Genomic DNA, 23136 nt, shown 5'->3' with positions numbered 1-23136 from the left:
AAAATTGGTCACAAGTTTCTAACGCAGTGGAGAAGACAATTCCGATCCTATATATCTTATACAAGAATTGAATAGAATTATAGAATAGTTAACAAATATATCTGACTATTGAATTCATAATTTTATATTCAATATCTGAAATAAATTTTATATCATAATATTAAATACAATGCATTTTAAATAGCATTATTAAAATAAAAATAGTTTTTATTTGATGTCAAATCATTTAAATTAAATTAAACTTTCAGATATTAAAATAAATTTCGAAATCAATGTTCTAACTTGAAAAAATGTAATGTTTTCCTATGTTAAATAACCAAACACCGCAAATCAAAGCGAAAAATATTTATTATTGATCAGCATAACTAGACGTGTATATTCAAAATGAGGACATAAATCAACTCTTTCAACCACTGCCACTTAAATTAGTGAAATTACTTATTTAAACCATTTCTAGGATTCTCCCAATGAAACACAAATTTTGTTAGTTTCGGTGGATGTATATTTAGTAAAAATTACTTTTCAAGCTTCATGGTGATCCAAGTAACGATCTAGTAAATGTGTTATGTAATACTTTCAGTTGGTGCCACACAGCCATTCGCAGAAGTGCACACTCAGTAGTAGCTCTGTTCGTTGTAGAGCGGACCTAAGTTGTTGGGCAGGATGTAGATGTCCTCGGGACGACCGTTGAACACGAACGGACGCTTCAGGGATGTCAGCTTGGAGTCCTGCTGCGGCACTGGCATGGAGGCGAGGCCAAAGTTCTGCTGGCTAGCTCCATATCCGCCCATTGGAGGTGTGGCCATGGGTCTGAAGGGATTACTCGGCGTGGGTGGCCTCATGCCAAAGGCTCCGGATGATAGGGAACCCAAACCATCGCCAGGTGATCCATTCATTTGATAGACGCCCGAGGGTTTTCCATTGGCCAGAAAGTTGACGGGCAGATTGAACACCGAACCGTAGGCGGAAAACGAGGGCATCGGTTGGTAGGTGAGCAGTGGCGAGAATCCTCCGCCAAACGGAGCCGTCGGCATATTGGGCAGAAACATATACGGCGTTGGCGGCAATCTCACATAGTAAATGGGCGAATTGCGGGCAGTTGACGGGTGATTGGCAGCCGGACGACGGCCACCGGCAGCTCTGGACATCACCACATCCTCGAGGTCGTTGCTGCTGGGGCCGGGAAAAGCCGGATAGAACATATCCGGAGCCAGGTAGAGGGGAAATGGGATGAGCACCGGCTGGGCATAGCCAATAAAGGGCAGCATCTTGGGCATGGCCTCATAGGGATTTCCCTGGGCGGCGGCGGCGGCGGCGGCATAGGGACTCCAGGGATAGTTGGCCGAGTTGGGCAGCCGCGACTCCTGTTTCGCCGCCTGCAGCAGCTGGTAGGGATCGTGGTCCTCCTCCTCCTCGGCCTTAAGATCCTGCTGCTCGGCTAGGCTATCCTGCACATACTGCTGGGCATGGATCTGCTGGCCTTGTGGCAGTTGTTGTCCTGGCTGCGCGGATTGCACCTGCTTCTGCTGACTTTGCTTCTTCACCAGCTGGCCGAGATTGGCCGCCAAGGATTGGGCCATCAGATGCTCCAGCACCAGCAGTGCCACGAAAATGCTCCACATTTGGTTGCCCATTTCACAGGTGGTAGCTGTAAATGAATTGGATTAGCATGGACATTGGCGGTGAGGTGAACTTCTGCTGATCTCCGACTGACCCCAAACCATTGGATTGGCTAATTTGCATGCCGCAAGCTAGTTTCTCACACTCCAATTGCGCAACCAGCGGATTTTCCCCCACCAACAACAGCAGCACAAGTAAACAACGGAAAATTATATTTATGGCCAGCACTTTGGATTTCCCCCGCTGGTTGCAATCGGAGCGAATAATGTGTTAGGAAAGTGGAGAGAATCTCGACCCCATACTAGCTCCTTACTAAATGAACGAACTTAAGTTAATATGTAGCTATCGAATGTAACTCTTCTTTGAAGCTAAGCCGCTGGATTTGCAACACTTTGCTCAATTGTAGGTTGTTAGATAAGAGGTTTTATAGAATTAAAAACTGTAGGCTTTTGAGAAATTAGGAATTTAAAGAGCAATTAATTCGATTATCAACTTTTGAATAAAAAAGTTTAAAAACTTAAAGAATATAATACGCTGTTTGAGAACTGTTAATATTTTGGTTGTTAAAAATTTTAAATGGTAAGACAAATTTCAAGAGTTATATATTCTGTAAAGAAGATTAAGTTCCCTATGAATAACTATTATATTTCCATTCACGGTGAACTTAAAGTAAAAAAAAAAATTAGCAGCAAGCTGTCGATAATTGGAATTTGAATTTAGTTTTCTCCGAGTTAATTTAAACTTTAATCGAAATTTAAGCTTTTACAAATTAGATGAAATGAATTTAGTCTAAATTCTTTAAGATTTAAATAGGGGACATACAACAAAACATGTATTTTTTGTAAAATCCACAAACAAATATAATTTATATAAACTTAAAATGGAACCATCTTACATACAGCAGATTTCTAAATATTTTTGCACTGTAAGCCCAAACACTTTTCCTTTTTTGTCACACTTTTCCCACCAGTCACTTTTCACCAAGCACTTTCTTTGGATTTACCTAGCTAATAAAGCGGCGATCGATGATTGCTGAACAGGATCGGAGAGTCCTGTTCGTAATGCCAACGAATCAATTGGCCCACTGGTCGGCAGGCGGGTTCGACTGGAAATGAGTGCGATCGCGGCCAGAATTGGCGCTTTATATAGGTGGGCCTGGGCTGGCCAGAATCCGCTGGCCACATTCCCAGTCGATCCTCAGTCGACGTCGACTGAGCTGCGCTGCGCATGCGCAGAATCAGAATCAGAATCAGAATGGAAGAAGTGAAGTGAAGTGAAGAAGTTAAGTGCGCAGAGCGTTTGGGCCATAAGTGTGTTTGCATTTGCCCAGCATGAATTTTTCTCAGCGATCTAAGGCCATGATTTTGAGGTTCTGTGGCAAGTGATAAATCGGCTAATTGCCCACGGCTTAAACGCCGTCTTAATTAGCCCCGACTGTGAAGTAGCCCGACCCAGCCAGCTGCAAATAACCATATCCACATGCAATTGCTTTGTTGCATTTTGCTAAAGCAAAAGCTAATGCTAGCCATCTCGATAGCTGGCTAAGAAACGCGAGCAATGTTAATTACCAACGGCAAAAGGTCCCCCGACTTGGGGCAACAAGCGCCCTTCGAGCAACGCCCGCGATTATGCATTTTAATTTTTATGACAGAGCAAAAGAGTTGGAGATGGAGTCGGAGATGGGCTCATTAGTCAATGATATCCGCCTGGCATTCCACCTAGCACCCAGTGGAAGCACCTGGTCCTGCCTACCTGCACCTGATCTAAACATCTCTCTTCCCAGTTGCATAATTGGGCATAATTGTGCAATTGCATCGGCGTGCCTACATATTTAGTTAGTGAGCAGCTTTATTGTCCCCCTAACGATTACCAAGTATAATGTTAAGAGCAAGTAATGCCACAACCCAGAGCCCAGAACCCAGAACCCATCTCCCAGGCACAAGGTCTGTCAAACGGGTCATAATTATGCCAAATACTCCAGATACTCAGCAAAAGATAAGCCCCCAGAGGCACTATTAATATTCTAATATGAATAATTTGTTTATTTGTCAAAAGCAGCGGCACTGGCGCCGGCGTTCACCTTCACGTTCACGTTCACGTTCAGATTAGAGCAATAATAAATTACGCAGCTAATTAAGCGGCAGTTGCTGCAACTGCAACATCCACGCAGATGCAAAAGATACAGATACATGCCGCAGATTGCAACGGCCTGGCTTCCACAACAAGCGGTGGCGACCACAATAATGAACGGTTCGTGTTCTATGTGTGTATTACCATCACTATTACCACTACTATTACTATTACTATAACTATTACTGATACTATTACGCTTACCCACCGAAAGGCACTAGCCGCACTGCTAAAACCCAAGACCAAGCCCAACTTGGCCAAGCCCCATGCCACACGTAATTAGCCTTGGAATGTCCTTGTGCACGTGACCAGCCCCGCTCCCCGTTTCCCATTTCCCACTCCCCATTCCAGAGGATCCCTATCCCGATCCCCATCCAGATCCGAGCCGCCCTGGTGTGGGGCTAAATATAAAACGCGCGTGCCTGCGGATCATCAAACTTGGCCACTTTCCTAACGAAGCCACGTTAGGTGACAATGTCGCCGCTGCACTGCCCAAAAAAAATGTTCAATGTCGGAAAAAACAAGGCTATTGAAAAAACAAGATGTCAAAAACACAGTTTCAAAAATAAGGAATCTTATACTATTGATCTTTTTTTAATTCAATTAAATTTTAAATTTAATAACCTATAAAAATACACATAAAATTATAGCTTTAATTAGTAATTAAAACCAGATATTTTTCTAAGTCATTAATTTAGATTTAAATAATTACACTTTTGTTTCAATACCAATATGATCGTGCATTAAGCTCCAAAAAAAACCCATCTAGTCTTCTCATAATAAGTTTATTTTATTTTAAGCGTACAACAATTTTTTAGCTTACTTAATATTTGTAAGAACTCTTGTTTAATTGTGTTGTTAATATTTTGGATTAACCATAAATACATTAATTAACAAGTGGTAAGAATCATCCAACGGGTGGGTGAGTGAATTTATAATAACTAATAACCATAATAAAGAAGAAACGGTTTGACAAGTGGGTGAGTATGGAAACTAAAAAAAATACATAAAATCTAAGAAACATTTTCAGTTTTACATGTCATTTTAACAATTGTTATTTTAAGCTTCCCTCAGTGTACAATCGACGTTCCTATCGTGGTATCGGCATTCGGAACGTAAACAACTAACAGCTATCAGACTACAAGGGTTCATTAACACCAACTGACAGCCTGGACACAAACATGGCCCAAACAAAACGCCGTAGTTGCTGCGGACCCCGCTGATGGCTTTTGCTATTGCCATTTAAAAGGCAGAAGCTCTCGTATTAAATCATCAGCCCCATCCCATCATCGCCTCGCTACCGACACACTCGCTTGCGCATGGCCCATCTAAAGTAAACCACTTTTGTTTTTTACTCAAAAAGAGAGATATAAAAAGAAATCGAAGCCAAGACAGAAGATCGGCGGAGAACTGGGTCAGAAGCGGCACGACCGCCGGCCGAGAATCTGGATTATTGAAAACCCCTCAGGAAGTCGCCCTCCAGACGGACTAAGTAAACAAATTACTTGGCGAATATCGAAAATATTAAGACGATTGGGAAGCCAAATACCCTACAATATAGTAGCTCATATGTATATGTTCAGAGTTCCGTACCTCAAATTCTATTAATTTGATCGAGATGTCTAATAGTATCTTTAAGCCATAAATACCCCTCTGTAAATCCTAAGCTGCACTTCAGAAATCGCCCCCACATGAGCCACACTCAGCTACTTTCTTTAACCGCAAACAAATGAGCAACCATTCAAAAGGTTATTTGTGGTGCTTGCAAATTTTTTTTCCAGTTTCATTGACACAATTACTATTCAAACAATTGAGAGCTTGCAAAAGAAATTTGGCAAACACTTCCGGATAACTTTATTGTTTGTAGTTATATGTTAACTTTTATCAGTATCTTCAGATTGTTTAATTAGTTCCAAGTTAAAGCGTAGTGTTCTTGGGTTCTCTGATAAGAAATGTTTTAAGACAAATAGCATATTGATTGTTTTATAATCGAAGACGAGGTGGCCGAGAGGTTAAGGCGTTGGACTGCTAATCCAATGTGCTCTGCACGCGTGGGTTCGAATCCCATCCTCGTCGAATCATCCTTATTTAGTTAAATTTTTCAAATTTGTAGTGTTCATTATTTGCATTTCGATTTCAATTTTTTTGGTGACTCAGAAATTAAGCTTTACTTTACTTGCCTGACAGTAAAATAATTAAAATTCGAAAAAATGTTTAATTTTATTACCTATTAAAAAATTAAGGATATTTATTTACCAAAAAAGAAATTTCGACGAGGATGGGATTCGAACCCACGCGTGCAGAGCACATTGGATTAGCAGTCCAACGCCTTAACCTCTCGGCCACCTCGTCAACTTGGGTTCATTCATTTTAGATCGTTTTTTGAAATTAGGGGTGCAAATATTTAATTAAATCAAAATGTAATGCGAAAACATGTCCTTTAATTACATATGCCCACTTAAAACAAATTAAGCATATCGCTAAACATTTTTGTACCTTTAATAATTCCCTGCCATTTGAAACTTGGAAAAGTCCACTTGTGTCTTGATTATTAAATTTGCGGTGTTTAGATTTATTACTAAAGGTTAGTTATTGCCATTAAACGTAATACTTGCTTAAAAAGCATTTTGCTATTTTATTACAAAAACACTCGTATATATTTTCTTAATATTCTTCTATTTGTTTTTTAATTATTTAAAAATATAACTAAACTTAATGCAATAGCTATAAAAATAAAAACCCAATAAGGAAAAACAAAAAATTATATCGACGAGGATGGGATTCGAACCCACGCGTGCAGAGCACATTGGATTAGCAGTCCAACGCCTTAACCACTCGGCCACCTCGTCCAGTGATGCAGGTAGGACCAACATGGCACTAGTTCTGAGCGCAGCAGCAAAACACATGGTTATCGACAGAAAGCAGTTTTGGCGGGCATTAGAACATTGTTATTGATGTAGTTTAGCTGCTTTAATACTTTATTGATTTCAAATAGATGAGATTATTACTAATTGTTAGTATATCATTTTTGTTAATTCAGTGGGAAACTTTTAGTTTTTGTTATTTAAACGGCGTTATGTGCTTTGTTTGTGGGCCATTTAATGATAAGAACTAACACTGCTTGCTGGCGGAACAAGCGGTGCACGACAACAGCATTTGGCTGCCAAGGTCGCATATGACGAGGTGGCCGAGAGGTTAAGGCGTTGGACTGCTAATCCAATGTGCTCTGCACGCGTGGGTTCGAATCCCATCCTCGTCGAGTTTTATTTTTTTAATTTATTTATTTTTTGTTCACAGTTTTGTGCTACTGTCGACTAAAAATAATCTTTACTTATAAGAACCGAGACATTAAAACTGAGACAATCGAAAAGCCAGATGCTAATCGCGTTTCAATTGAAGTTAAAGTTTTACAGCCTCGTTGGCAGACGAACGACAATAATGACCGGCCCAGCAGTTTAAAAGCAATGAAAATAGATACATTGATAACAGCTTAAGTGTCGCTGATGGTGGCATTGGATGATCTTCTGGCCCGGCGATAAGAGGCGATGTGTGTGGAGGATGCAGTGACGACCGGGTTAACTAGACGGATTCACCAGAACCGGGGTTTATTGACACCGTGGACCGTGGAAAGGGCTGTGGCAATCCGAAGGTGTGAGGGGCCATTAATGGCTCGTTTGGCTCTCAAGGTCGGCAGATGGGTTCGACCGTGGGGCGAAATTTTTCGCAAGCCCAGAGATCTCGCAGTTAGGCCTTACAAATGGGTAATACAAACAATGCCCACTCACGAAATTAAATTCCAATTGAAATAATAGTCCGCTCGCCGCAGGCAGAAGCCAAAACAATATAAGCCGTTGGGGTAATTAACTTCGTTTCCAATGATTTCTTTCTCGTTCGCTGGCCGGCTAATTAATGCATTTAACGCAATTACAATACAAACATCGGGTTATATTATGTTTTCCGTTCGGTTAAAGTTTCATCTGCTTTTCCTTTTTACTGACCAACTACCAACTACCAACTGGTTTTCAATTATCCAAAACATACTTCTCGATCATTAATGGAAAAGCCAAAAGAATTTTTGCGCCAGTGGACGGGCGACGTGTTAAAATCTTTCAGCCACTGAAAAAGGCCATAAAGCCATGGCCATCATTAACGATCTATCCATACATATGTATATCTATCGCGTTGCTCTGATTGTTGACCACTTGGAAAGTTTCGCAGGTCGGCTTTATTGCGGGTATAAATCACTCTACTCTACTCCACTCCACTCCACCCCAGTCGAGCTGATATATTTTGGGGAAAACAGGGGACTCAGTTTGGTGTGGGAGGTGACGATGTCTTTGAAAGAGCTGGTAAAGCTCTATATGGCTAAGGATTCAAACGCCATGTCAACAATGGCAAAATACCCATCTTTAGAGACAACTTATCTGCGGTGACAGCTGAAGGTCGAAAGTAGTGAATATTGTGAGTCTGGGGTTTTGCAAACATGCCAAATAGTAATTATCGTTTTTTCATAATTCATTGCTCTTCCCTTGACATATTTCAGTTACTTTTCAATTGAGTTTGTTTTGCTGAAGAGCTATTTCTTAAAGATTTCTTATCAATAAGTCTTTGCAATAAATGCGAGAGTTATAATTAAAAAATCAGCCATGATAACAAACATATAAATATTGAATTACTAATCTTTAACTAAATTACTAACTTTTTAGGCTAATAAACTATAATTACGACACGCTGCTGACTTGAATTGAGTTTCACTAACACTGAAAATAGCTTTAGTTCACTGAATTGATATTTCTTAAAGATTATCAACAATGTCTTACTAAAAAAACTATAATATAAATTTTTTGAATTACTAATCTTCAAAACAACTTTAACTTTTATTTACGACACGCTTCTGCACTTAATATATTTCACTTACTATTAAAATGAGTTTAATGAATTGTTATTTCTTATAGATTTATTATTACTATTTATTATTACTATATTATGTCTTACTAAAAAGTGCGTATGTTTAAGATAAGATTAAGATTACTTATCTTTAAAACAATCTTCAAGACTTATAAACTTTAATTACGATACGCTGTAGTTACTTTTTAAATGAGTTTAATTCACGTAATTGATATTTCTAAAGATTTTATTATGAACACGTCTCAGTAAAAAGTGCGTTAGTTTTACAATCTAACTAGCAATCTTCAAGACTTATAAACTTTTATTACTTGAAAGCCAGTAAACAATTTCTTAAGATAAGAAATATTTAATAAAATCTTAAAATAATTAGTTTTGCTTTAAAATTACTTTTCTTAGGGTTATAAATCTTTTATAACGTCATAACAAAGCTAGCTAACGTTTTGCTGCAATTAGAACGCGGCCAGAACACGGGGATTCCCCCCCCCCAATATATTTTCTTTTTCACTCGCTCACTCTTTCTATTTCTCTTTCTCTTTCTCATTCTCGGCTGGACAGCCTGAAGAGCTCTTTCCCCAAAGCACTTGAGCCTGAGCCCCTGGTTATGACTCAATAGACCGCAGACTCAATGGATAACGATCTCGACTGCCAATCCAATTGGCCACCAATCGCCCCCATTCGACTCGTCGACTCCTCGACTATTTAACTCCATTGGAGGCCAAGCTCCAGTGGAAATCGTAACGCCCATTTTAACCTGCTACCCTGCCCCCGGGGACTTTCACAAATCCCGCGAAGAATTCACTGCTGCTGCTGCTGCTGTAGCTGCTGCTGCTAAACGTTTTGGAACGGATGAGCAAATATTGAATCTTGCGGCTGACAATCGATGGCAGGTCTTTTCCTTTCGTTACACTTTTCTTTTTCTGCTCCGCAAATATTTGACTTTCGATGAAAGTTGCAGACGTGTTGGCAGCTATGACCCCGATATCCCGGGGGGCTAATTCTCAGAAATGTCAAATCGGGATGGTTGACATAGCGTTGCGTAAGTGCACAGCTCCATTCGACGGAGATGCGATCCACATGCCAAGCACCCCGAATGACAAAAGCAAACGTACTGCGGACAGAGGTTTAGCTTAAAGTGGTTGACTCAGTTTATGGGCTGCCTGCTGACTGGCAGTGCGGGTTTAATGAACCTGCGAATTTATCGACAATAAACGATTCGCTATAATTGGCCCATGTATAATCGTTGCGATTAGTCGGCTGATTAGTCGGCTTAACTGTGACGTAGCACTGCCGGTGGGTGTTCCCGCCATTCATCTAAATGGATCGCCCCGGATCTCTGTGCCGTGTGTCTTTATAAGCGGCTAATTAAAACGTTGCTAATGTAAATGAAGCCTTAGGAGAGGAGCTTCACTCCATTTCAGCTCCTCTGCAGCCCCCCTTTCAACTTCACGGCATGCTGTGGCAAATGCTTTAAAATTCAGTAGCCAAACACGCAAGCGCCAGCAGCCAGCAGCCAAGAGACAAGAGTTAAGAGTTAAGAGCTCAGAGTGTGCCTGTCATTCAGACTCGAACAGCGAACTCCAAGCACCGAAGACCGAAGACACCGGACTTAAAATGACTAAAAGACTGGGTTTGTGGACCCAAACGGAGACGGGGTTGATAAACGAGGTCCGCGGGGTGGGCTCATACACAGGGAAAAACACAACAATCTCGGTTCCTTATCGCCAGATTAATGATCTACTCAGTTGGTTTATTATCTACATCATTTGGGGTGACATACAGCGAAAATAATACTCCAAACATGCGAATCTGGATAACATATCTTGTAAAGATGCCTGAGAAGGTACTCCATAAAGTATGAAAAACAAATTCAATTTATAAATTTCTTTGAACATGTTATAATTTAAGCCTCCTTTGATTAATATTAATATTTTAAAAACCAGATAAAAGTTAGTTTTGGAGTACCTTTTACACTGACTAATTAGCGATTAAATTAATTTAATTTATTTTTCAATAAGGAGAATACATTTCCCAAGCACTCAGAAAAATAAGAATGTTGGATTATTGGCCTAACAACATTTTTTTTTAATTCTTTAAATAATAGTCATGGTTTTCTGCCAAAAAAAGATTAAGTTATACAAAAACAAGCTACAAAATTTACCAAAAGTACGCTTCTATAAAAAAGGTAGATATTGCTTATGGGCTTTTTGTTATGGGCTTTTTGGTCAGGTAAATGCTCAATAGCACCCAAAATAATCTATGTTTTAGGCAAAATAAACCTATATATTTTGTCATTAAACGTTTTTTTTTTCTCTGTGGCGGCCTAAGCTGTTTATTTTGGCGCCCCGTGCCCGTGTCCGTGCCATCTATTCGTATTGCTTCCGTCAGCATTAAATATATTACTCTTAATAATGCCTAAAACTCGGTTCACACACGGCGCCTGAAATGGGAGTGAATCGGCACCATAATCAGAATCAGAATCAGAATCAGAGGCACGAAGACGCTACAAATGCACAGACAGTGGATACTGGATACTGGATACATAGATACATGTTACTAGGCGTTTGCAGCTTGTTCGTGATTTGTGTAGTCTAATCGTTAACAATTACAATTACAATTACAATTAGGCCTCTGACTGCCCGTTCTTCTGGCAGGTGGTGCGTGCAGTTGGCTGTGAGAACTGGTATTCGCTATATATCTATAAATATATATATATATATATATATATATATATATATAGAGGTTCAGATTCCATTGGCCATTTGGCACATGCGAGAGCTTACGCACTTCAACACACAATGTTTAAACCGGAGGCCTAATTGCCGGCAGTTCTGCTGCCATGGCTAATTAATATTTAAAGTGTCTTGGCAACGAGACTTAAGACAGAAGATGGGAAGTTGTACTATACAATTCGAGAGTTGTTGCGGTTATGTCATTTCGTTTGTGTTTTTTTTTCTGGGGTCCCAAATTTTAGATAGTCTCTGTGGTCAAGAAAGCTGGTGAAAGATGTCTGGGCCCTGGGAAAGTTGGAAATGCCTTTATATAATCCCTCACCGCGTTAGTTGCTTTTACTTGTTTTAATTAGCGGCTCATAAAACGGTGCCTCGAAGGGAAGTGATTTAATTAAAGCACGTTTGCTTAAATTTCGCCATAAAATATGACCATTTTCGCTGATTTATCGCTTAGATTTCTGGCTCATTGGGTCACAGTTTTCACCCAAGGTCGAGAGATTCTTCTCTTTCAACCATCCAACACTCCCAATCCACGTCAGCAGCTAACGCAAAAATGTTTGGAAAAATGCCACGAACACCATTTGCCATTCCAATTAAATTGTGATGAGGGCAATAATGCACAGAATCTCTTGGAGCGCCACACGCAATTGGAATGGAGTTTTTAGAGTCCGCAGGCCTGTCAATAATCCAAACCGTAAAAGTACATAAAACCATTTGGCACACAGAAAAGAAGAGCAGACCTAAAGCACTACCTCAACGAAGGCTTCGTGTTACCGCCAAGTGCTTTTGTTGTCGTAGGTTCATTTGTAACTAATTTGTGCACAGTATCGTAAAGACAAAGGAGCTTCCAGCCAGACTAGACCCCTATCCCAATCCCCAACCCATTCCAGACCTAAAGTCTTAACCCTTTTCTTCTTCAACCAAAGAATATCTTTTAATTGTGTTTTGTTAATCGTTTAACACAACTGAACGAAAGGTTATAAAACCTATACTTTTTCAACATAAGAATAAGGTAAGGTTGGGACAAATGGATAAATAAAAAAATCAGAGGTATAAAAATGGAAGCCACAATATAAACAAAACTTAAAAATTCTCAAATTAATTTGTAAGCATTATTCAATCCATGTTATCAAAACAAACATAACAAAATAATCAAATGTATGCAAATTCATTCAGTTTTATATCTGCTATTCCGAAATTTGTACAAATTAGCTAAAGATTATGATGCCAAATAACAAAAGATGTTTGTTATCATATTGATAACCCTATTATAGTCAACTTTAAATTTGAAAACTGTTATGTTAGAGACAGAGGAATGGCAATATTATTTTGGGAACTCTAACTTATATTTTAGAAAAATAATTAAGTATTAAATCTTCTTTAATTATTGCAACTATTTTTAGAAATCAAAAATAGAACGAGTACTTTTGCAGAGGGTTAAAGAAGCTGGACCAGCTGCCGAGGTGTAATCCAATCGAGAACCGACTGACTGGTCAAGTGGTGTTGGTGTTGGATTTCCTGCCCGGTTTTCTGTTTTCTGTTTTCTGTTTTCTGTTTTCTTTAAGAGGGGAGCCGAGAAATGTAAAGCTGATGAATTTGTTAAGCGAATGGCGGGTGATTGAGGTGCGGAGGCAAATGCAAATCCCCCCAAGTGCAATTGGCAACTGTAACAGTAAGTGGACAAACAATAAACTGGCTAATTTATGGCCGCCCATCATCCGAAGATCATCTGCCATCCGGCTAACCAGTTGGCTTCTAGGACCTCACACATTAATAAATCCAGCAAGTGAGCGCTCTGCACGTTGCCGCTGATGATGACGACAGAGAGGCAGCGACGTCGGCAGAAGCAGAAGCAGAAACAGCGGTAGCGACAGAGACTGATTTTTGATTTAAGAAGAAAAGAAGAGAAAAAAACAAACTACAAACAGTCCGCAGATCTCATTTATTAGCCGCACTCCGAGGCGTTCACAACGTTCAAAAAGCTGCGCGCTTAAGTTGAAACTCAAACAGAAATAGAAAAAACCGTAGCGTCGGCAAAGCAGTGCGAGGAAAACGCGAAAAATCAACGCGAGAAAAAGTGCATTTTAGATTATTCGTAGTAAAATTAAAATAAACGTGCGCTCAGCATTACGCATAAATTAATTTGCACAATTTATGCAAGCAAACATCTTCACTTGAAGGACACCCGGGCCATAAATTTCACAATCAACTAAATATAGCTAAGGAAAATCAGTAATCAACTTGGCCAACAGGCAGCTGCCATCACAGCCATTTAAAGTGAGTGCGATTAGAATACGGTCGTATGGCCATAGAACGTTAAATCGTTTGCAATTGACGGCTGGCAGGCGGTTCATTAATAAGTTTATAATTGTTGCCCCCCATCCGCATCGAGTTCGTTGCCTGAGTCTTTCGTTTGCAGCGAGTTCGCTGCCTAAGTCTTTCGTTTCGCTACCCCCCGTTTCGAGTTTTTCTTTTCACCAGAGTGAGGAGCGCGTGATATGATTAATCATGGCCAGCCAGCATCACGAAAATGACCTTGGCAATGCGGTTGATATAGGCGCAGAAATAAAAAAAAGCGTTAGATAATTGAAGTCTGTGAGTGGACAAATTAAATTTAGTTTTTCAGTTTCAGTTTCTGGTTGCTGAACTCTGCGAACTGCGTGTCATTAGGGTTTCAAACAATTAAATTGTAATGAGCCCAGACTGTAATGTGTGTGTGGTCTCTCGAGATTCACATTTTGCCAAGGCACTTTGTTCCATTATCACTGCGATCCCCGATCACCGCCATCATATATCATATATCATGCGGGGCTTGTGATCAGCCAACAAAACAAATTCCCAACTTTCTGCAATTTATTTGTGTTTTTTTTTTTTTTTTGGGAATTCTGCCAGACACGAGAACTAGACAAATGTCTTTATCGGAAAAACATACAACTCGGAGAAGAGATTTGCATAGACACAACCTGTTGAAACGGTGGGCGAACCGCTGACGCCCCAGTTAGTCCCAAAATTCGTTTTATCCACAACGATCCCTGGTTTTTCGGCTGTTGCGGCGATCAATTTATTTTCCACCGGCTCATTAATCACTGAAGCGTTGAAATCTGCGCCGCAGATGGCGCTCGACTCGCTCATTAGGGTAATTGCCTGGCCGGCATCACTTTGATTAGCGTGCATTAAATGCTTTCATTTAAATCAAATCGAAACGAAAATTATCTCTGGCATGTAAGTGCTTCAGTTTATCTATACATATGGTAGGGTACGTGTGTATGTGGAGAACGTGAGAAACTTTACAATGTAAAGGCGAATCATTTTGCGCTTTGATGCGCACAGACAATTTATTTGTTATTAAATTATTCGGCTTTGGCATGTGACTTGCAAAAAATCGCATTGGCCACTATATTATTATTATGATTGCGGGCAGTTGGCGATCGAGTTGGCCACTTCGGGTGCTGCCACAGCCACCGCCATCGCCACCGCCACCCATCGATCAAAACCTTGAACAATTGGACAAGCTGTCGAGTGGGGCGTGGGTGGCACTCAGCACTTTCATTGCCTGTCGCCTTGACATTCTCCCACCTCTCACAAATGTTTATCCAGATGACTGCTTTTTTATATTTTATTTTTTGCTCAATTGTTAAAGCTCAAATAGGTACCCCAAATTGCGATCTTTTCTGGATATCAAAAAACCCTATTTAACTCATTAAATACTTTTTTTGTAAATAAATTTCCTGTGCACTCTTAAACTAAATGTTTAGTTTAAATTCCTGGTCAATGAATGTATATTGTTCATAAAAACGAAACCGAAGTGTAATTTTATGTATTATATTAAAAGTAATCAAATTGGCAAATGCCCATACATACATTTTTTTTTAAACTTGTTAAGATACTTTCAAAAAACCGTTTTTGGTAATATTTTCTAAAATCTACTTTAAAACGAACCTCTGTTCGAAAATTAAAATTTAATTTTAATTTTAATTTATATTTTTATTTACTAATCTAGTGCGACAAGGTTTAGGTTTAGTTTAAAAAGTCACAAAGAGTTATTTATAATTTTTTTTTTTAATTTTCTATTAATAGAAAAGGAATAGTATTTATTTTAGCAATTTTTAGAAGATTCTATATATTTTTTAATAAATTAAAAATAGGAATTTTAAATCTTATAAGATCAGTAATCCCTCAATCTTAAGAGTGTTTCTGTATGTGTTATATAAAAAAATTTAAAAATTACCTAATTGTGTAAGTTTTTTAGCGTGACAATCAAATTACTTTGTATGCAATATTTTCTAGTCAAGCTCTAAACACCCACCTGTTTGCCCTTTTTCAGAATGTCGCCGCTGCTTCCATTGGCGTCTTTAATCATCTTGGCCAACTTGGTGGCAGCCCGACCCTACTCCTACGGTCCAAGGGCCGATGCAAATGGGCCGCCCACGAGATTGGCCAACCGGATTGTGGTGCAGTCGCCGTCGCTGGACAACTTGTACATGGACTACGTGGTCACCTCCAAGCCGCTGAATCTGCGCAAGTACAACAAGAACGGCAGTAAGACGAAAAAAACGAAAAAGGATTCGAAAATCTATTACATACCCGTACCCCCACTGCCCTTCCGTCACATACCCGGCATCGGTTTGGACTATCAGCCGATGAAAATCAATTCCATTCTCCAAAGCACGGAGAAGACGACCACAACGTCGCCGACAACGACGACGACGACGACGACATCCAGGCCCAAGCTGGACCATCGGAATCCCAGTAAGGTGTACCGGGTGGAGCACCGAAAGGACTACTACTTCAATGGTCGGCCACACCGACTGCAGGTGGCCCATGCTGGTGCAAAATCCGGACTGACGGCCCTCAACCTAAAGTCCAACTTCTACTATAACAAAAACATTATTTATTAGTACCCATAGTTAGCAAATAATAAAAAAGAAAACGAAAACGCAAACGAATACTATTGCCTTGTTTTGGGGGGGTTTGGTAAGCGAATATTTTAAGCGGCTTTTGAATGGGAAACGGCAAAACCTTTCATCTGGATCGCATTTCCTATGAGCCGAATTGACGAATTGACAAAACCCCCCAAATTGGGTCAAAATCAAGCAAAAGAAATCGCTGAAAGCTGGGGAGCCATTAAAACTGATGATATCTGTTCGGATCATGATATAATAGTTAGGCATCATTATTAAGACGGCTTCCGCATCGGTAGCCTCATCGGTAGCCTCAAATCATCAGCTTTACGTGTGGTCCGACCATCTCTCCAATCCATTTAGTAAAAGTAATTACTGTCACCGTTGTCTTTGCGCATGCCAAATGCCCCGAGTTGTGCAATAAATAATAATAAATAATAAGGCGCTCAAAAGTGGCAGATTGAATTGGGAAGACGATGAATTTCTGGCAATTAGAAAATATTTATGGCTATGCAAATTTGTACATAAATGCCCAGTGGAGTTGAGGAGCTCATTAGATGATTGGGTGCTTTCACTTGTGAAAATTCAGTGCGTATGCGTGAGAAAACTTAAGCACAGTTGGAGTTCTCTAAGTGGAACTTCTTGATGGTAAACTGATTGACTTTGATGTTGTTTTTGATCGTTTATATTTTTATAATATATATTTAGATAGCCATTTCATTACTTGATTTCATTTGTTTAACATACAAGATCTTTTTTAAAAGTTATTATAAATACAAAATAAGATTTAAGAATTGACTGTTCAGCTAAAAATATAATTTTAGAAGTTTCTATTGTATTCTAATAAAGCCATTTTTTTTTGATTACTCATTTCATTCCGTGTCCTGATTCATTTAGGGTTCAAGCCATTTATTTATTAGTATTTAAGTATGTTATAAAGTAACGAAATATAAGAATTAAGATTTAAAACTGACTTTTCAACTAATAAAAAATTATCGATACATAAAATTCTAAATTTTACCTAAAAGATCAACCATTAAAAAATTTCAGCCAACACTTTAATCCGATCAAATGCGGTTTAATTTAATATATAATAATTAAATCTTAATGATTATGAGAACTGTGTTTAAGACAAGATTTAATGGTACAATTAGCTCCACTGTATTGGGACCCCATAAAATTAGGGCCAAAGCGGCGTTTTTGGCCTACAACCCGTTGCCACAACAGGGCGCCTAGCAGCGGCTGAAAAACGTTATTGAACAAATTTATGGCTCCATTCAACCCATCCTCTTTTTTGCTGGCCATATCTCAGCAGGCAGTTTTTACACTCAATTTGAAATTACCCAACTACAAACTATTATTCGCTCCCAGTTTGATAGATATATTTTGTGTGCGGCAAGATGAGCGTGGAGGAGCATGCCCCGGAGTATGTGTGCAATGTGCAACTCCATGTGGAGCCCGGTGAGCGGCCCAAGTTGCCGCCTAGTTGCCCTCCTCCGTTGGACAGCGGCAGTACCGAATCGGAGCCGCAACACTCCGAGGAGTGCTGTGTGGAGCTGGAGAACGTGACGGTCAAGTTCCGGCTCACGGAATCCGACATCCTGGCCCAGGTGTATCCCAACTGCATGACCCTGGGCGAAGTTAAGCAGGACCTTGCTCGCAAATTCGAAGTGGAACCGGGATCATTGGTCCTCCGGCAGGATAATCGCGTGCTCTGCGATACCCTGCCCCTCAACTCCACGGCCCTGGATGAATACGGCATCCATGAGTTCCAACTGGAGCTGTGTGCTGAGGGCAGTCCCTCCTCCAAACTGGATCTGGATGTCTACTACGAGTGGGTATTTAAATATGAGGTTTTTGATCACAAACTCTTTTAAAAATACCTTCCATTTTAATCAGCAAACATCGCTTGGCGGACTTCATCACTGTCCACATTTCTGGAGAGGATACCCAGGATGGTCAGTCCAAAAACGTGGTGGTGGAGATTGAAAATGCGGCCATCGTCAAACCTTTCTTGTGCGGCTACCGGGATAAGAACACTGGCAAGGAGTATTTGGATGCCTTTACCCAAACTGGTCCCTATTTCGACAAGATGAAGTACAGGAAATACAAGACCAGGGATACGCAAACCTGGGAGCAAAAGGAGAAGACTCTGGTGGGCTCTCAAACGATTTTTTGTAATATCTAAAATTGATTACCCATCAATCTCCACCAGAACACAGCCCATGAGCAGTCGGTGCAATGCCATCTGGATGGCACTAACATCCTGTATGTATCCGCAGTCAATGAATTTACTATTGTTCCTGGCAAGTACCAGACTTTTGCCCAGAAGGAGCGAGCCGAACGAAAGCTCGAGAAGATTCTGCTCATTCAGCGGAATTGGAGGCGCTGGATTTTATGGAAATATATCCACATGAGGGCTAGGGAATATCGGTGGGTAGATTATATGTATAGTTGCTGCAAAATATTAGTAGTTTTTAAGCTTATGAAAATAGTAAAAACTTTCAGAAGTTTTTTTTTATATTTTTGTTCAGCTAATACTTGAAACTAAATTGGGGAAAATCTTAAAAACCCACATATTTCGTATGCACATTAATTAAAAATTTTTTTTTAAATGGTTGACACAAAAAAAAATGTTTTTTAAAATTTACTTAAAATTAAATCTCATAATAAAAACGTTTTTATTCCTTTGCAAAGTGCAGATAAACGAGGATTTTTAGTTATGTTCTAAAATGATTTATTACAGTATATTTAAAAGCATACTTTAAGGAGTTATTGACAGTTTTATTTCCCATGAAAAACTAAATGTTTAATGTTATTCTGTTTATCGATAAGTAGGCACTATGATAAATTAAAAGAAAGGTTGTTCTCTGCCTCAAAGTATGTCTTTGAGCACTTTTCATTGTTCCACTACTAATATTTTACCCGCAACTATGTATTTAATAGTTAATTAAATCTGAATGACATTTTCTTGACCAGTCGCCTGGTCCAAAATCGCGAGCAGGAGGATGAGCGCTATGAAAAGTGCGTGGAGCAGCGTGTGGAGCGGCATCGAGTAGTCAAGCAATTTCCCCGCAACAAGGACGACTTCGATCTACTGTTCGCCGAGGTGGGTCGCTGGAAAAAGGCTGAGCTGAAGAGGATTACAGCCAACTACGAAGGTCCTGCCCGCATCGCCGAGGTGAACATCCTGCTGGACAAGGAGATCCAGCTGCTGAATGGCGTGGAGAGGCAGCGCAATCTGGTTTACAAGGCCATGGAGGATTTCCGCAATGACCAGCTACTGAAGGAGATGGGCAAGCCGATCGAGTGGATCGGCTACAAGGACTCCAAGATCCACATGGATCTGTTGAGCACGCAGCGAGTGCGCTTTCTCACCGAGATCTACAAGGATCTACGAAAGCCACGCAACAAGGAGGAGCGCTTGAACTTCATCCGTCAGGTCATGACAGTTTTAACCGAGGAGACTTGCTATCCCAATTTTCCCGAGCTCTTCGATCTCTTTGAACGTGAGAAGAATCTACTGCTTTACGCCAAATCCTTTGATGTGGAAATTTTGCGAAAACGTCAGACCATGTTGTTCTTTGATTTGATAAAGTTTCAGAAGGACAAGCCCAAGGAGAGTGAGTTTGGATCATTAGTTCTTTGAACATTTTATAATATGTTATATCCAGGAACTCCATCCCGCATGTGCATTGTGTGCAAGAAGGTTAAGACCTATGCGGAGTTTGCCATCAGGACTCGTCAGAGTCATGTGGACACCTGCAAGCACTGCTACTATCTTAAGGTGGATGTTGCACAGATTACTTTGATAAAATATAATAAGAACCACTTACCCACAGCTTACGGCCACTGAGAATACGGTGTATCAGTCCATCTTGAGATGCATCCATCGGGATGAGCGCAAACGCAAGTGCACCACGTCCTTTGCCTTTGTGATGCAGCCAGATGATGTGCGCCACATCATAGACAAGATATGGCATGGACACTCGGCCCTCAGCAAGACTGAGAATCTCAGCGAACTGAGGTGAGTTCTCTACTAGATGACTTATAAATATTATTAAGTATAATTTATCTCCTGCAGATTGCCGCGATGGAACAAGAGCGATGACTGGGCACCTTGGAACTGTGTCTGCCTCACGGAGCGTGAGACGCGAGATCACTACAAGATCGATGACATCGAGAAGGTGTACGATGCCAAGTTCATTCTGCACATTGGCAATCTGCACATGCTGGCCCGCAGTCTGTTCCACACCTTGGCGGCCGTGGCCATCGAGTTCCAGGAGACGGGTCAGTGGTGGAAGGTGGGCATGAACAAGCAGCGCTCCAGCAAACTGGATGCCATTTAAAATAAACTTAACCTATGGCTATTATAACTTATGGCTAGACACACTCTCAATCATTTGGGTTTAGCTTGTAATTCAGCGCCTAATTTAACATTTACAAAATTTAAACAATTCAAATATTGATCAATCATTAAAAGGAAAATTAAATAAAACTACAACTGCAATTATTTGCTACTTGCAATCGCCTTGAACTTTGCCTCCAAATACTGAACGCGTTTCAGTAGTTTGTCACTGGTGCTGAACTCGTTGTAGGGCACGGGAATAACGTGGTATCCACTCTTTTCCAGCAGGTCAAATGTCAGATTCGTAACGCCGCTGCCACTGCGATGCGTTCCGTGGCAAATGTCATGGAAATCAATGATCATCAGGGCCACCCTAAAAACATAAGAGCATAAGTACCAGCAAGAAAGTGAAAGAGATTTATCCCAATCACCTAATGGCTTTGGGGTTTTCCTTGTCCAAGGGCAGGGGATTTCTGTTAGCATCAAAGTGGCACACGGCATCTGGAACGAAAGAGGATCAGGGAAATTGCTCGACTAAAAAAAAGGGTGTCATACCTATAAGGAAGCCCATTTTACTGTCCACGGCGCTCTGGAAATGATTGCTGGCCGGGAGCAGGCTCTTAAGAGCATCCAGCATGCCATTGACTAGCACTTGTTTTGCCTTGGGATGCGCCATGGGCACCTGGTAGGCAGGACTGTCGGCGGAGAGCAGAGGACCCTTGTAGTCTGTGGCTAATAACTGGGCATAGCTGTTCAGGTTGAGCAGCCTCATTTTGGAGGTGGCTGTGATGCCAGCCTTGTCCTTTTGCAATTTCTCTAAGAAGTCCGCACTGCAAGTACATTAAATTATAAATATAAAATTGAATATTTTAAGGTTTAAGTTTGAGGACAAACCTCAAAACTGAAGCCAAATGACTGTGTTCCACTAGACCCAGCATTGTGAGTGACCACACAAAGCTCAGCCACTCGGATTGCTTGGTGAAGTCCTCACGCACAATGGATTTCACCAGCTTGTTGCTCACTTCCTCCAGTTGGGCGCTCTTGAAGTTCAGCAGGGCCGATGTAAGGAAGTAGGCGCTGAGATCTTGGGGACGGCAGATTTCGCTATTTTTCAAGAGCCACTGCGTCAGGGATTCCAGGATATCTAGAGCAAATCAAGGCATATGATTAGCAGTTATGACTTGGAGTGGCTATATAGGTAAACTAACCCAAGTCCCGGTAACGCAAGATGCCCAGGCTGGTAATGATGGATCCCACAACGGCGGACTTCTCCACGTTCTTGGGCAGCGCCGTTTGTACATCCGCGCAGACCTTGGCGCCCAGCACAGAGTCCTGGAAATTCAGCGTGGACATGGCGTACAGCACATCCGCTGATTGCTTCAAATCCAGTGCCTCCGATGCGCTGCTAATGTTGAAGGCCAGGGAGCGCAGGAGCGGAGTGCTACGCCGCTTCCTCTGGGCCAGCGTGCTCATCACCTTGACCATCTGGGGCAGACTGATGCTGGCTATCAGCTTGGCCGCCTCATCATCGCCAGCTACGCCGAGCACCGTGTTCAGATCGTCCGTCCGAAAGCCGGAAATCCGCTTAGCCTGGCCATTGTTCTCGCTCAGAGTCTTGCTGTTGCCACCGTTCCCACTTTTGGGCACAGTCCTGCCCAACATACGGCAAATGCGCAGGAATCTGGTGTCGTTCTCGAACTCTGAGATCTTCACCCGATCCAGGGTGCTCCACTCGGCCAGAATGGAGACAATCCTGAGGGCATGCTTTCGCGAGAAGGCGTTGTTGCTCTCCGTGATGGACAGCAGTCCGTTGACTGTCTTGGCATTGATGATGCGCTCGTCTATCTTGCTGGAGGCCAGGTTCTTGCTCTCATCCTTGGGATTGTCGTTTTTCAGGGACTCGAAGGCGGCGGCCACCATGTTGCCTGTTCGTATTGGAGCACCAACTGGTTAGCAATGTATAGAAGGTTCAAGGAGCTACCTACCTCGCGGTTTTCTGGCCACCGCCTCTGCAGCCGGCGTGCGTGCTTCTGGCTGCACTGCATCTCCATCCGATTGACCTCCAGGGGTGTGGGTGTTGGCCAGTGGAACGCCCGCCGCCCGCACATTGCTGCTGTAGGCGGCACGGCGGTATAATAGGCTAACAAAGCTGCCGGCAAAACGTTGCAGTCCCAACATTTTCAGTCAATCTACACGCTGCAAGAAACCACAGAAGTTTACATAACCTTTTTGTTTACATTTTGAGCGGGCAGTTTTCCGTTTTTTATCGTATGCCAAGGCTACAGCCTTATATTTATGAATTGTTATAGCCTTTTTTCCTTGAAATCATTTACGTTTCATTTAGTAAATCCTTTAATTTAAGCAAACTTTCCTATTGAACGTTGAGAATCCACAGATGACGGCAGCGTTCAGCTGTTTGCTAGTGTTGATTAACGACCGAATAACGTTTTCCAAGGTCTTGCCACACTGCCCAAGTCAAGAGGCAATTTTGCAACACTGG

General features: G+C 41.2%; 4 protein-coding genes and 4 non-coding genes across 9 annotated transcripts; 4 read left to right on the top strand and 4 right to left on the bottom strand.

Annotated features, from left to right (window-relative positions):
- Positions 1-450: 450 nt before the first annotated feature.
- On the bottom strand, positions 451-15822 carry LOC128266629 (uncharacterized). Of its 2 annotated transcripts, none has more exons than XM_053003277.1 (2): positions 15694-15822; positions 451-1648 (listed from the first exon to the last, which is right to left on the bottom strand). In XM_053003277.1, exon 2 carries the CDS (start codon positions 1632-1634, stop codon positions 615-617), a length of 1020 nt encoding a protein of 339 aa, XP_052859237.1. In that variant the 5' UTR covers positions 1635-1648; positions 15694-15822; the 3' UTR covers positions 451-614. The 2 variants fall into 2 exon arrangements, with proteins under 2 accessions (XP_052859237.1, XP_052859235.1); XM_053003275.1 differs by lacking the exon at positions 15694-15822 and adding an exon at positions 2624-2736.
- Trnas-gcu (transfer RNA serine (anticodon GCU)) lies at positions 5745-5826 on the top strand. Its single transcript has one exon. It is a non-coding gene; the product is annotated as a tRNA-Ser (tRNA).
- Trnas-gcu (transfer RNA serine (anticodon GCU)) lies at positions 6021-6102 on the bottom strand. The gene has a single exon. It is a non-coding gene; the product is annotated as a tRNA-Ser (tRNA).
- On the bottom strand, positions 6518-6599 carry Trnas-gcu (transfer RNA serine (anticodon GCU)). Its single transcript has one exon. It is a non-coding gene; the product is annotated as a tRNA-Ser (tRNA).
- Trnas-gcu (transfer RNA serine (anticodon GCU)) lies at positions 6928-7009 on the top strand. Its single transcript has one exon. It is a non-coding gene; the product is annotated as a tRNA-Ser (tRNA).
- On the top strand, positions 13300-16327 carry LOC128266638 (uncharacterized). The gene is made up of 2 exons (XM_053003290.1): positions 13300-13664; positions 15712-16327. The coding sequence occupies exon 2, from the start codon at positions 15713-15715 to the stop codon at positions 16283-16285; it is 573 nt and encodes a 190-aa protein (XP_052859250.1). The 5' UTR covers positions 13300-13664; position 15712; the 3' UTR covers positions 16286-16327.
- A 1162-nt stretch (positions 16328-17489) lies between these two features.
- LOC128252881 (IQ and ubiquitin-like domain-containing protein) lies at positions 17490-20654 on the top strand. The gene is made up of 7 exons (XM_052981037.1): positions 17490-18122; positions 18188-18443; positions 18504-18721; positions 19268-19911; positions 19963-20075; positions 20131-20315; positions 20373-20654. The coding sequence occupies exons 1-7, from the start codon at positions 17689-17691 to the stop codon at positions 20635-20637; spliced, it is 2115 nt and encodes a 704-aa protein (XP_052836997.1). The 5' UTR covers positions 17490-17688; the 3' UTR covers positions 20638-20654.
- A 33-nt stretch (positions 20655-20687) lies between these two features.
- LOC128252882 (FAST kinase domain-containing protein 4) lies at positions 20688-23126 on the bottom strand. The gene is made up of 7 exons (XM_052981038.1): positions 23010-23126; positions 22622-22834; positions 21845-22561; positions 21531-21780; positions 21192-21466; positions 21068-21137; positions 20688-21009 (listed from the first exon to the last, which is right to left on the bottom strand). The coding sequence occupies exons 2-7, from the start codon at positions 22812-22814 to the stop codon at positions 20799-20801; spliced, it is 1716 nt and encodes a 571-aa protein (XP_052836998.1). The 5' UTR covers positions 22815-22834; positions 23010-23126; the 3' UTR covers positions 20688-20798.
- Between the last annotated feature and the right edge of the window lie 10 nt (positions 23127-23136).

Source organism: Drosophila gunungcola, chromosome 3R, assembly GCF_025200985.1.
Source record: "Drosophila gunungcola strain Sukarami chromosome 3R, Dgunungcola_SK_2, whole genome shotgun sequence".
Lineage (NCBI taxonomy): Eukaryota > Metazoa > Arthropoda > Insecta > Diptera > Drosophilidae > Drosophila > Drosophila gunungcola.
Note: the sequence above shows the minus strand (reverse complement) of the source record. Positions and strands in the feature narration are given on the sequence as shown.